Source organism: Eleutherodactylus coqui, chromosome 3 (assembly GCF_035609145.1).
Source record: "Eleutherodactylus coqui strain aEleCoq1 chromosome 3, aEleCoq1.hap1, whole genome shotgun sequence".
Taxonomy (NCBI): domain Eukaryota; kingdom Metazoa; phylum Chordata; class Amphibia; order Anura; family Eleutherodactylidae; genus Eleutherodactylus; species Eleutherodactylus coqui.
The window spans coordinates 4,677,610-4,692,152 of NC_089839.1; the positions used below are offsets into that span (position 1 = coordinate 4,677,610).

A 14,543-nucleotide genomic window follows, 5' to 3' on the forward strand; every position below is an offset into this window, starting at 1 on the left:
TAGATATAAGATAGATAGATATGAGATAGAGAGATAGATAGATAGATAGATAGATAGATAGATAGATAGATATGAGATAGATAGATAGATAGATAGATAGATAGATAGATAGATAGATAGATAGATAGATAGATAGATAGATAGATAGATAGAATGGAGCCAGTCCCCTGTGGCAGGTGAGTTGCAGGTTGCAGGCCTTCCCAGTGTAGACTAAGGAGCTGTATGAGGTTGGCTGCACTTCGCACCTCTCCATTTCAAGGACATTGTATGAAGTGCCATGGATTGGATTGGTAGAGTACACAGCGCTACGCTCTCTGGTTTTCCTCAGGCTCGTGGGCTTTCAGACTGTATCTTGGCAGTGTAAAGCGTGAAAGCATCCGAGCTCATAAGAGTGGATTCAGAGCGGCATAAGCAGTTTGCTCATTGATTTGGCGATCAGGATTTATGCTCGAGAGGCGGCTATTGTGCAGCACGGAGTCGGGCAGCTCACGACAAAACATACAAGGCTACTTATGAGGCCTCATTATCTGCCGTCCAGAAGTCATTGTATAGTAACCTTGGGAAGCGTCGCTATCAGTGATTAAGATGTTGGCGCAGACGCTCTGCCCTCTGGTGATTCTCCGGCTAATAATACGTCTGGGCTCCCTCAGCTGTACAGATGTATTACACGGCGCAGCCGGACAAATTCTGCAACGTGAGCTTATTAATGACAGGCGATGGATGGAAATAAACGAGCGGAAGAACTGTGTGGGGTTCATATGGCAGAAACCACATCGGTGGTGATAGCATAAACAAGAACTCAGGGGGCGCCTATAGGGCATCTTCTACCAGGCGGTCGTAGCAGGACAGCTATTGTAGGGCAGCAGAATTACAGAATAGAGTTGTCAATCAGCTGTGCCTCATCCAGGGAAAAGATTTGGTTAGATAGAAAGATAGATATGACATAGATAGATAGATAGATAGATAGATAGATAGATAGATAGATAGATAGATAGATATGAGATAGATAGATAGATAGATAGATATGAGATAGATAGATAGATAGATAGATAGATAGATAGATAGATAGATAGATAGATATGGGATAGATAGATATGAGATAGATAGATAGATACATAGATATGAGATAGATAGATAGATGATAAATAGATAGGAGATGGATAGATGGATATGAGATAGATAGGAGATAGATAGATAGGAGATAGATAGATAGGAGATAGATAGATAGATAGATAGATAGATAGATAGATAGATAGGAGATAGATAGATAGATACATAGATATGAGATACATAGATAGATAGATAGATAGATAGATATGAGATACATAGATAGATAGATAGATAGGAGATAGAGAGATAGATATGAGATAGATAGATAGATGATAGATAGATAGATAGATAGATAGATAGATAGATAGATAGATAGATAGATAGATAGGGGATAGATAGATAGATAGATAGATAGATAGATAGATAGGAGATAGATAGATAGATAGATAGATAGGAGATAGATAGATAGATACATAGATATGAGATAGATAAATAGATATGAGGTAGATAGATAGATAGATATGAGATAGATAGATAGATAGATAGATAGATAGATATGAGGTAGAGAGATAGATAAATATGAGATAGATAGATATGAGATAGAAAGATAGATGGATAGATAGATAGATAGATAGATAGATAGATAGATAGATAGATAGATAGATAGATAGATAGATAGGAGATAGATAGATAGATATGAGATACATAGATAGATAGATTGTGATAGAAGGAATAAGCAGTACTCATCACCATATTGCTCCTGGAGGATGTTTAGAGACCATTCTTTACTCATGGCAGTGCTCTTAGGCTGTGAGTAAGGTGAGTTTGGTCAGCTAAGAGTCGTATGATGACCACTGGTCTTAGACCATGCCATGATAGATAATAGGAAAATGCTCCCCAGACAATGACACCACTGCTAGCAGTCTGTTGAACACCAATAATAAACCCCTGTGATAGAGCGTCATTCTGTTTACGCCAGATGTGGTCCTGGGCATCCATATGGTTCAGCAGGAAATCAATCGTCACTCGAGATGACCTTCTGCCATGCATTCAAGGTCCATGTTGGGCCCATTTTAGGTGTTCTTGGCGATGGTATGTGGTCATTAGTGGTACCCTTGTCGGTGCTACTAAAATCCTGTCACCATTGTGGAAGCTTATTTAACTTGCTCACTGTTGTACTTGCCCATTGTTTTACTGCTGGATGAGTTGATCCACTGTGGCATGTCGTTGCTGATCAAACACATGTGGCCTACTGCTGTGGGATCTTCTGTTGGATATCTGTCCAACCAGTCTTGGTATACTCTTGATACTGCAGTTTGGGAAGTGCAAACAAGTTTGCCTGTTTCAGGAACACTAGCGCCACCCTGCTGGGCACAAATAATCTGCACAAAGTCAAAGTCACTCAAGTGTCAGGAATCGAACCGTTGACCTCCTGCACTCACTACTGAGCTATCCAGTCTTTAACAGTTCCCCTGCATGACTCTGCCTTTTTCCCAGATCACGCAAACCCAGCCCCTGTCCTGACCCCGCCACTGTCAATGCACCAGCGCGTGATCATTGTGCTTCATGAGCCTTGATCAGCTCCACTGCTGCCTGCTCCTTAGCTATCTAAACTGAGACCTCCTGATATCGACTTCTGGCTTCCCTTCTGACAACGCTACCCGCCTCCGCCATTTGTACTGCGACATGGGACTTCCTTTTGCTGACTCCTGTCTCTTCCGTGACTACTCTCCAGACGTGCAGCTGCTACACCAGAGGCTACAACTTAGAGCCTGAACACTACACCATGACTGCCAAGTGTTTCCTTCTGCTGTGCAGAGGAGCGATCAGTGCATTATCTGAGAGCAGATCGTGATGCGGCGATCATGTGGTACCGCGGTACTGATCGTAAGATGTCACACAGTAACTATTAATAATGCATTGATCGTACAGTGTGGATTGTGACTACACCCACTACAGGGACTGCATTCTTCCTTCAGGACTGCAGAGTACATTGTTGTTGTGAGTGGTGGTAGGCGACATCGGTTACAAGATACAATGCATGGTATAACGCACAATATTTGTATATCAGCTGGTAACTCACGATATGAACGAAGCAACTTGGATTCAAACTCTAGTCTATGGAAAATCAAACTATGGATTTCCACACACAGTCTTTATCCCTATGAGGCCTCTTTCCCATGAGCATTGTGATTATCGTCCGAAGAAGAAGAAATCGCATGAAGAAGAAAAAGCCATGACCAAGTCGCGGCTAAATCTTGCATTTTCTCGCCCATTCACACGGCCGTGTGTGGCGTATATATGCCGCAGCCCAGAATTCCTTCAGCTGGCATCAGTGTTTCAGCTGGCATAGTTTAACAGTACTAGCCACTGCTAAACTCCCTCCCCCTCCCTTTGCCAGCAGCTCACATAAAAGCCTATGGGAGCTGCCAGCTGATCGTGGCTGAAAGACAAGGCAGGATCTATCGTTTCCGGATGCATCAAACCATTGGCCGGCGTATTGGACCACCGACATCCTGTCTTCATCGGCCGCACATTTTTACATGGCTAATAATTGGCGCTGTGAATGAATGCATTGGAATCCAAGGCTTCACGTGGCTGTGATTTTTATTGCGGCTAAATTAGATGTGTAAAAACGCTCGTATGAATACGATCTAAGTCTTATGTGTACTTATGTGTCTGGGCTCAGCCCCGTCCTATGGGGTAAAACTCATCCCATACGTGAATGTAGTACTTGAATCCTCTTGTTAGCTGGTTAGCTAACTTGACCTTGCTGGTTTGCACACTGCTGATTACCAAGGCTGGCCTCACTAACGAAATGTTCTATAATCAAGAATCCTGGAACTCAGACGATGATCCTGATGTCCTCCTGCAGGTTGTTGCTCCTCTAGGATCCTCTCTGTCACTCATGTAGTTCATTGAACTCGGACTGGTGAATCCTCCAAGGAGCACTACCGTAGCTTCAAGCAGTCTTCCAGTCTTCCTTCGATGCTGAGCAGCTCCTGCTTCTCCCTGCAGAGGCCCCTGTGACTTGTGCGGACTGTCACACTCGCCTCATTCTGCGCCACCCAACACCTTAGCGCTCCGCAGTATCAGCTTCTTCCTGCTGTGTCGCAGCAAACAATTCTCTTATGTCGGCGAAGTTGCTACAGAATATCCTTCTGCGTATGCTCAGTTCAACTTGTTGCAACAATCGTTGCATTTCTACCCATCACTATGGCAACCCATTGATCTTTTAAAGGGAAGCCCCTTAAATTGTCCCAACAGAAATCTATAAAATAAGTAAAAAAAAACTAAAATAAAAGCTGTTCTGTTTTGGGACTTTCAGTATTTGTTCCCTCGGAGTTGCTGCCGCTTTCCTCTCTAACACTCCGGTATTCTTTCATGATGGATGTATGTGAATGTAATGTGTTTCCCCCAAGTGTTTTACTATCTCTCGCTCTCTGGACGGGTGCCTACCTTTTCAATAAAGCTTTTGATGAAGTTCTAATGATGGCACGAAGCACGTGGCGCTCTGTTTTACGGCCGTTTCATTGATTTTTGTAATAATGAAAGCAGCTTTTAAAATCACAGAGATCATTATCTTTTCTCCTTTCTCCGTTTTTTATATTTGCATTGCTGCCTTTTGCTTGTCTTTAACCGTTTTGCTGCAGGTTGGAGGCAGAGGTTGCGTTTCCTTTTGTGTATTGGGGGGGGAGGGGAGGGTCTCAGCATCAGATGGCTTTAATTTCCCAGTACACCTTGCTAAATAGATGTCTTTGATCTGCTGTTCAGATACCCATTGATATCATCAGGCGCGGAGCTTTACGTCCTGTGATGTTGTTTTTCCTTTTCACATTGTTGTTAGTGTTTTTTTTGCTCGCTTCCGATTCCCGCCGGATTACGACCGTAGATTGATTTTCCTTTTACATAAGTAATAAAGAATTCAATAAATTTCTGTTGATGTCTTTCATTTTAACCCTTCATTAAAGGGATTCCCAGGGACATTAAATAGGTATTCCCATTTTGGAAAGTTATCACCTTTCCATAAGGGGCAACAGGATAGGGAATAATTTGACAATTCAATCGGGGTCTGACCGCTGGGACCCCCACCGAGTCAGTGAAATCATCCCTGGTGAATCCTGAAATGTGGACAGCAGAGGCCATGCACAAGCGCCATTTACTTCAATGGGTTCAAGCGCTTGGCAATCTTCAGCCGTCCCATTGAAGTGAACGGTGCGGTGGGAAGCATGCGCATCCATCCACTGCTGTCAAAATTCAGGGAACTACCTGGGGCAACTTCTCTGGACTGGTGGGGATCCCAGGAGTCGGACAGCAATGACCCCCCTATTCTGTTATCCCATGTGGACAGGCTATTACTTGCTGAGATGGGAATACCCCTTTAACATTGATGGCCTACACAACTGCCACTGATTAGCAAAATGAAGGTCTGTGGCGCCCATACGAGAATCGTATTCCACTTTATTGGTTACAAAGGCGCCGCGGCTCCTTCATACAAACAGCCATGTTTGGTACTTCAACTTATTCCAATCAACTGCCAGAACCACGGTGTCTTTTCTATGCCGAACAGCAGGGATCCCAGAGGCTGGACATCCACCCATCAAACCGTGCTGACTTGACCTAAGGATAGGCCGTTAGCATTAAACTCCATTAGAATCCCTTCACAGCGACCATCCAGTTTCGGGACAACGCTCCATCCCTTGACCAGAGATGAAGGGGTTATACTGCCTGCAGTTCTTGTTCTCCACCGCCCCTCTCAGCCTCCAGTTTCGGATCCTGTTTTTAGCTATTCAAGATGGCTAAGGCAAATTTCTAACTAACTAATACACACTGTGCAGTGCACTTTGATTGGCCAGTACTGATCACATGAACAGCTCTGGCCAATCAGAGAGCAGGTATAGTAAATTGGTAGTCTAACAATATCAATGCACTGTGGGTATTAGGTAGTCTGAAGATTGTGTCAGTCATCGTGGACAGCCGAGAAGCGGAGCCAGAACCAGGGAATCGGAGGGACAGCAGAGAAGAATGAGTGCAGGTAATATAGCCCCTCCCTCTCTGGTGCCGGCCCCCAGACCAGAGGGAAGCTTTATGCATTTAACAGAAGAGCATTCAACTGCACTGGTAACTATGACTTACATTTTAATGTCACTTTAAGCCCATTAAGACCTGCACTTTTTGGATCTTCGTTTTTCCTTTCACACATTCTAGAGCCCCAAATATATCAAGATGTCAGCTTTTTTTCCAACATGAAATCATGTCTATATTATAGTATATTCTACATTTCAATACATGGCAGGTCTGGGAGCCTTGACTAAACTCTAGGCTCCTATGTCAGCCAACTGATACTCCACAATCGCATCGTGGAGGGTTGGTAGCACAATGGAGATTTCTATGGCTAACATACTGGATGCCATGGTCAGCATAGACCGTGGCATCTAAGTGGTTAAATGGCCACAATCAGAGCTATCTCCGACCACGGCCATTGTGGGCAGCTGGCATCTATTGGGTATGAACTGGGCTCTGCTCTGTTGCTGAGTCTGCTCCATGCCCCTCTGCAACCTTATGATGTACATGTATGGTATATGGTCGTTATCATGTTAACCCCTTAGTGACCAGCCAATTGCCTTTTTACGTCCTGGCCTGCTGGGCTTAATTCCCATAGGACGTAAAACATGCTTCCTCTGGAAATGAAAGCCCTGCAGGCTCTGGATGTGACAGTTACTGGAGGTAGCCGAGATCCTGAAGCTGTCATCCCGGACCGCGGGACCCCACTCATGGTCATGTTAAAGTCAATGTAAAACAAATAAAAGTTAAAGTTTCAGAAACGATCCATAAGGGGAGCTGAGAATGCTCACCTCCCATCTTCTGTGATGTCCGGACCTGCATGCGGCATCTGCACATGTGTGCCAGACGGCATTACGTCACGGGTATGCGCAGAGGGCCGGGAGGCTCGGGAAATTTAAAAAGTCCCTGCTCCCGGCTAGAATGAGTAGCCGAGAACAGGGAGCTGTCACTGGGAACCTCTGTATGCAGTTCCCGGTCACATGATGACTGTTATCCAATGGATAACAGCGATCAGCTAAAAATTGAAAATAGTGTAAAAAAAAAAGTTTGTTTCATCTCCCCTCATAGATCATATCCGTGAGGGGAGATGAAATTAGGTACCCAAGGTCCCCAGATTTATCCGCAGACCTTACCCCGGCTTCTGCGCACTCATCCATTGCCAAAATGGCGGACGCAGGCGCAAAAGCTGCAGATTGCCGGGGTAGTTTAAAATCTCCCTGTACCTGGCTACTATATGTAGCCAAGAACGTGGAGATTTCAAAGGGGGCCACAGTTTGTGGTTCTTGGTCACGTGATCGCCGTTATCCAATGGATAACGGTGATCACGTAAAAATAAAAAAAAGCTAAAACTTCACCTCCCGTCACGGATCCGATCAGTGAGGGGAGGTGAAATTACTTAACTAAGGCCACCGGCGATGTTCACCAATGGTATCCTTATCCATGGACCATTCCCCAGCTTTGGCGCATGTGCCCATCGCCAAAATGACGGATACAAGCGCAGAAGCTGGGGAGGGCAAGGGGAAATTTAAAATCTCCATGCTCCTGGCTACTGAAGGTAGCCGAGATCTCAGAGATGTTACAGGGGGCCATGGTGAGCGGTCCCCGGTCACATGATCGCCGTTATCCAATGGATAATGGCGATCACGTAAAAGTTAAAAGACAGTTAAAGTTTGATGCTCCGTTCAGTTTGGGCCCCGTTGTGCATCCAGACAGAAGATTAGGACCACAATGGGTATATTTCTGAACATAGGACAAATGGGGGTATACATTTTGGGGTGAAAGTCTTTATTCCTATTTTTAAAATGGCACAATTGCCAAAAAAATGAAAATCATAATTTTTTCCTCCCGCTTTGCTTCGATTCATTCAAAAACAGTAGGGTCAAAATACGCAGCACCCCTAGATAAATTTGTTAAGGGATCTAGTTTTCAAAATGGGGTCATTTGTGGGGGTTCTCTATCGTTTTGGCCGCTCAAGGGCTCTACAAGTGGGCAATGGGGCCTAAAACGGCTTCAAGCAAAATGTCTGTTCCTTCCAGTTTGGGCCCCGTTGTGCATACAGACATAATATTAGGGCCACAATGGGGATGTTTCTGAACACAGGACAAACAGGGGAATCCATTTTGGGGTGCAAATCCTCATTTTCATGTGCACTATAGAAAAAAAATCCTGTATTTAAAATTACATAATCGCAAAAATATGAAATTTAATTTTTTCTCCTTTAAATTGCATTAATTCCTGAAAAGAAACTGTGGGGTCCAAATCCTGTGGACCCCCTCAGTGAATACATTAAGGGGTGGAGTTTATAAAATGGGGTTATTTGTGGGTGTATCCATCATTCTGACACCCGTGAGCCTTTACAATCTTGGCTTGGTGCAGGAAAACAAAGTGATCCTCAAAATGTTAATAATTAATGTTAAACTTGTACGTCTCCTAAATGGTTAAAAAATACGAAAGTTTTTCCAATGTGCTTCCAGAATAGATGTAAATATATATCTTAGCAAAAATTTCTATATAATGTTTGCACATATTTGAGATATTGCAGTTAAAAAATGTGAAAAAAATTACGATTTTTTCAAAAATTTCCCATTTTTTGTGCTTTTAATAAATATACACAAATTCTATGGGTCTATTTTTACCACCTAAATGAAGTACAACATGTGGCGAAAAAACAATGTCAGAATCACTTGGATCTGCAGAACCTTTACGGAGTTATTCTGTTAAAGTGACACGTCAGATTTACAAAATCTGGCTCCGTCACTAAGGCGCAAACAGGGTTGGTCACTAAGGGGTTAAGGGGTCTTAATTACAGTAACTAATGTCTTGCATACAGCATTTAGCTGCCAAAGGGGTCTAGTTGCTAATTTTCCTCACCGATTGGTTTTAGGAGGTTGACCATGAGCTATGTAATGTGTGTGGCTAGTCATCCATTGCATTTTTAATGCAGTTGGACTTAAATAATAAAGTACTTTTTTTTTATAGCTTTTTGCCGCCATCTTTTGTCCCCCCCGACTTCTCTATCTTTGGGTATCTCTGGTTGAGGCTCGCTTCTGCCTGGCGACCTGCAGGTCGTCATTAAAACCATTCTGAGGTACAAAAGCCTTTTGGATCCCTTTTTATTACATTTTTTTCTCGGATATGGGGGAGACCAAAGCGCAGCTCTGGCATTAAATATCTGTTTCCTCTGCTGGTAGTTACTGTGCGGAATTAATAATGCCACATATTCATAATCTGGACTTTTGCAGCTAAACACATTTTTTTTTTTTTGATGAGACGACTGGAAAAAGGTTTTTTCTCTTTTAACTTTTACTGCTTTTTACTTTTATCCTATTTAATAAAACTTTTTCTTACTCTTTTTTTTAGACCACAGAAGGTGATGTCAACTTGCAATTGTCTGATCACTCAATGCCTGTCGCATTCTGACAAGCAGTCTATCAAGATGTGCCACAGAAGACTCTAGTCTGCCCTCAGAGCCAAATGGCACCCCCCAATCACACTGCTGGTGGGGGCCATTCGGGACCCCTGAACATGGTGTTTAAATGCCGCTGTTAGAACTAATATGTGTGAAGACATAAAACAGTGGCAGAGACCACCTGGGGGGCACAGAGCGTGAAGTGCAGGCAAGTCATAGAGTAACGGGGAGGGTACTGCCATCGTTTAAGGGTATAAAGTCAGGGCAGAGCGCTAGGATCGCTGTGGTCAGTGGGTGTCCAACCTCTGTGACCCCATTATCCCTGTACAGCGGTCCCCTGACTGTACAGAGACCGACAGCCGGCCCGTTCTCTTGAAAGGAGATGCGCTGCAGTTCCCAGCACAATGGCGCGGCGGCCGCTTCACTCTCAGCATTGGCAAGCTTCCAAGAAGTTGGATCGCCTGGACCGAGTTTCCAGTATGAATATTACCCCAGTGATCCCGGAGTGCGGCATAAAATCATGTGACAGGTTTTTTGTGGATCAGTTTAAGTGTCAATCCACATTCGTGATCTGAGCGACTTCCAGCGAGGCCGGTCATCGGTGCTAGACTAGGCAGGGTCTCTCTGCCAATCAAGTGGGGTTTACTCATATAACTCTGTGGAGAGTATACCGAGAATGGCGCAATCGAGGAAAACATCCAGCGAAAGGGGATCCTGTGGATGGAAACAACTCATCGCTGAAAGGGGTCGGAGGAGGATGTCAGGAATCGTTCTGCCCAACAGGCTGCACAGTCAGCTGAATACAACGCTGGAGCTCGAACTAACGTGTGCGAACGCACAACTCGCCGTTCCTCCGCAGGGATGGTATAACAGCAGACGACCAGTCCCAGCGCCATTGTGTCTAAGAGAAACAGGAAGACTCCAGCGGGCAAAAGAGCGCAAAACTTGTATCACCGAGCAGCGGAGAAACATCTCCTGGTCAGATGGAGCCAGATTTCTGTTACTGATGGGAGGTCAGAATTTGGTGTAAGCAGCATGAATCGCTGACCCCTTCCTGTCGGCCGGTCAGAACACGTCAGCACCGCCATCTAATCTGCAATTTGGAGAACGGACATAATAAACGAGGAATCTGGCCGACCCGTAGTCGATGAAGTCTTATAGAAGAGAACCATTTGATCACCTGGTGGGATCTACGCCACGGCGAACTGCTGCGGGTCTGATGGCCAGAGGAGTCCAACGCTACTAGATGGGGCTGATGGAGGGGCGGTCAGCACACCCACTAGTAAATAAGCATCAAAGAAGCTGGATCTGATTTGGAAACTTGATTTATTTCCTTAAGCTGAACCCGTCGCATCAACTCACAATTAAAATAAAAGTCTGCACACGACTTCTGTCTGTTTTTGTGTATTTTGTCTTGCAGATTGATCCTCCCGCAGTCGTACAAAGAGCTGCTCTTTGTGTTCTGCTGATCAAACCGCTGTAGCAGTACATTTGGCATATGTACAAGACTATATTCACAGAAGCCTGCGTGTGTTTACACAAAAGACGCTTCAAAGCTACAACAATCCCTCTTGTTTGGTTACACTAATTTCCCTTGAATGAAGTCTTGTATCCAAGCCAAAAGAATAGTAGTTATCCGGCCCTCCAGAGCTCCGGCCCTCATGGAGCCTAGACTTAATTGAAAACTTCCTAGGTAGTCCTGGAAGCCTCACTTCTTGTTTTAATGTCACTTTAGGACTTTTTATGGGTGATTAAGGACAGATTATGGAGTCCATTATGGTAAATCAACCATTTACCTTTGGAGTGCAAACAGAACTTGATCAATAACAAATGTATCCGAGTCCAGGAAGGACCTGATCGCTTGGAAAGGTCTTACACTATTAGGGAGGTACTGGACAGGTTGGAATTTTTTGAAATAATTAGTGTCAGAGGGGTCTTGTAGATGCACCCCTCCCTAGAGATACGTTACTATATGGTGGAACTGCTTGGGCATATCATCAATGACCCCTTTATTACCGCCATCTAGTAGCGTTGGACTCCTTCCTTTGACCTTCAGAACCGCAGTGATTCGCCGTGCTGTAGATAACACTCAGTGATTACATCGTTCTGCAGGAATACCGGCCCCTGCGGACAGGAAGCTTCCTGTAGTTGCCACAGATTAGATGGCGATGCTGACATGTTCTAACCAGCTGACAGGAAGGGGTCAGCGATTCATGCTGCTTGCGCCAATTTCTGACCTTCCATCAGCAACAGAAATCTGCATCCATCTGACCAGGAGATGTTTTCCCTCTGCTTAGTGATACAAGTTTTGCGCTCTTTTGCCCGCTGGAGTCTTCCTGTTTCTCTTAGACACAATGGCGCTGGAACTGGTCATCCGCTGTTATAGTCCATCAATAACAACTTTAGGATAGAGCACCTGGTAGAAACCTTGTAGGTTTTGATAATTGAGGTCTGTCATTCAGTTTTGCTTTTTAGCTATATAGGTGCACTACTAGTCTTAGAACTGGATGTGGTCTGGCTCTCCACTTAACTATCAAGTGGTACTCAATGGCCAGTTGTCATGGTTGTCCAATAGTCCCTATAGACATCGCTGCATCTTTAACAACTTTGGTCTACTTGTTTATATCACTGAAACTTACTTTTGCCGTGAATGGACCTAATATAGTCACTTCTGGCGACTGCACTCCCACTGGTCTTGATGGCCTCGTCGTGACTTCCACCCAAGCACTGCAGTTCGTTCCACCATTAAAAGTTGTAACGACCATTCTGTATTCATATGTCTTCCATGGGCTAATGGCACTTGATTGATCCATGTACTGCCTCTGGTGATTCGCTGGCACCGTCACTATCATTTCCACAGGTTCAGTGCCTTTTAGCCGTCTCTCAATACTGAAAGCTTCTATTAAACCATTTGGGTGGAGAGGAGGTTTCCAGCTTATTACCACAGATGTGGGGCTATTAGAATAGAGATCGGGTGGTAGAACATCGCTTGGTGCATCTGGAAGGGTCTCTATGGCTAATGACTCCTTGGAGAGTGAACACCCGGCCAGTGTGCATCCCTCCAGCCGATACAGGTAAGTTGTGTACGGAGTTAAATGCTGGAAGGTGTGACTTGTTGTAGTTCCCGGCACAGTCACATCTAGGCTCTCATTGTGGTAAATGTTATAATGGGTTATCATTCCATTGGGTTTTCTTGGGTGTTGCCAAGTAATGGTTATAGACCTTGATTTGACATCTGAGAGACGAGGGGGGTCAACGGACTCCGGCTCTGTAGATGATAAAGATACAAGCACATTACATTGTGAATTGGTCATTTTATTTGTATCAGTGGATCATTCATGTACCGAGGGATACTTCAAACAATTAGATTTATAGTCCTTGTTATACGTTACTTACAGTACCATGCCAAGCCACATGGGGCGCTGTGAAGAGAAACTCTTCAAATATACAAGGCACCATTGTCCAGTCAAAAGTGGCACAAAATGATGAAACACCCCCTGGTGGAAGAAATGTTTACTACCAACACAGCTCAATGGAGACGGTGTTAGTCAAACAGTGTAAGAAGCGCTCTTGGTGAGGAGAGGCAGAAAATATAAAACTAATATGTGCATAAGTCCAACCGTGAGAATGTTACTTCATTGTATTCTGTTGGTTCCATAATGCTTTAAAACAATTATCTGAGGCTGAAGGGAGGAAGGGAGGTAATCTCAGGCTGTGGAGATATCCTAACCTAGATGGCTATCTTCTAGAGTACAATGTCCCTGACTCCTTCCCGCCCCGGACATAAACGTACACCCTGGCTGGGAAGCAGTTCTCGCTAATGGACATACATGTCGTTCTATGGATGGCATCCGCTCAAAAACTGAGCCCTCACCGTCCCCAGCGGGAAGCAGGTGTGATTGACAGCTGCAAAAGCTAGGATCGCTGAGAACACTGATCCCCGCTGTTAACCCCTTACATGCCGTGGTCAATGTTGATCTCAGCAAGCAACTCTGGAGGGCCAATGGGCTGCTATTGCCACCAGACAACGGCGTCTGAGCCTGCCATGGCTTACGATTGCTGAGGCTAGTGATAATGCATTGCAGTATAGAAGTACTACAGTGTATTGTCAGAACGAGCATAGAATTGCAGGTTGAAGTCCCCTACAGGGACATAAAAAATATTTTAAAGAAATTAACCAAAACATTAAAAAAAAAGCTATAAAAAAAGCAAAACAAAGGAGCCAATATGCTTTTTTGTTCATTTTGCCTTCCTAAAAAATGCAATAAAAGTGATCAAAAAAGCCGTATGTACTAAAAAATAATAATGAAAACTACAGTTTGTCATGAAAACATACGGCCCTCACAGAGCTCCACGGATGGAAAGATGGAAACGTTATGGGACTTTAAATGAAAAAAAAAAAAAAAAACATTCCAAAGAAAAAGTGTTTTTATTGCGCAAAAGTGAAAAACCCTAAAAAGATTTATAGAATTTTGGTAATGTCATAATCGTACCGACCGGCAGGACAAAATTATCATGTCATTTAGGGCTTATTCACACAAAAGTATATCGGCCGCCGTTTTCACAGCCACCCGATATATACGCTACCATCTGAGCTGTCTTCCTCCTTCCCTCCCCCTCACCGGCTCTCTGCCTTTCTCCTCCCCTCCGGCTGTTTGCAATGGTAGGGGGTGGAACGGGGGCGGAGCTAAGCTCAGATGCTAGCGTATATATGGGCCGGCCGTGAAAACAGCGGCCAATATGCGCTCCTGTGAATAAGCCCTTATTCTGTATGATTTACGCTGTAAAAAATAAAAAAAAAGCAATGGCAGAGGTGGTGTGTGTTCTCCTCCTGCCAACAAAAGTTAATAAAAGTTCTACAATATATTATATGTACTCAAAAATTGTACCAAAAAAACCTACAGCTGAAAACACAAAAAACATCCCTCATGCAGTCATGGCAACGGGGAGATTAAAAAGACTGCAAGGAGTCAGTGAAGCTGAGTGATCGACTGCCTCCAGCAATCCCATTGAGATGTGC

The 14,543-nt window shown here is 44.3% G+C and overlaps 1 protein-coding gene across 1 annotated transcript in view; it reads right to left on the reverse strand.

Moving 5' to 3' along the window:
• USH2A (usherin) overlaps window positions 1-14,543 on the reverse strand; it is a 903,954-nt gene that overhangs the window by 321,193 nt on the left and 568,218 nt on the right. Inside the window, exon 39 of the mRNA XM_066594449.1 lies at window positions 12,163-12,791. Coding sequence (XP_066450546.1) covers window positions 12,163-12,791 — 629 coding nt within the window. The remainder of the gene's footprint in view (window positions 1-12,162; window positions 12,792-14,543) is intronic.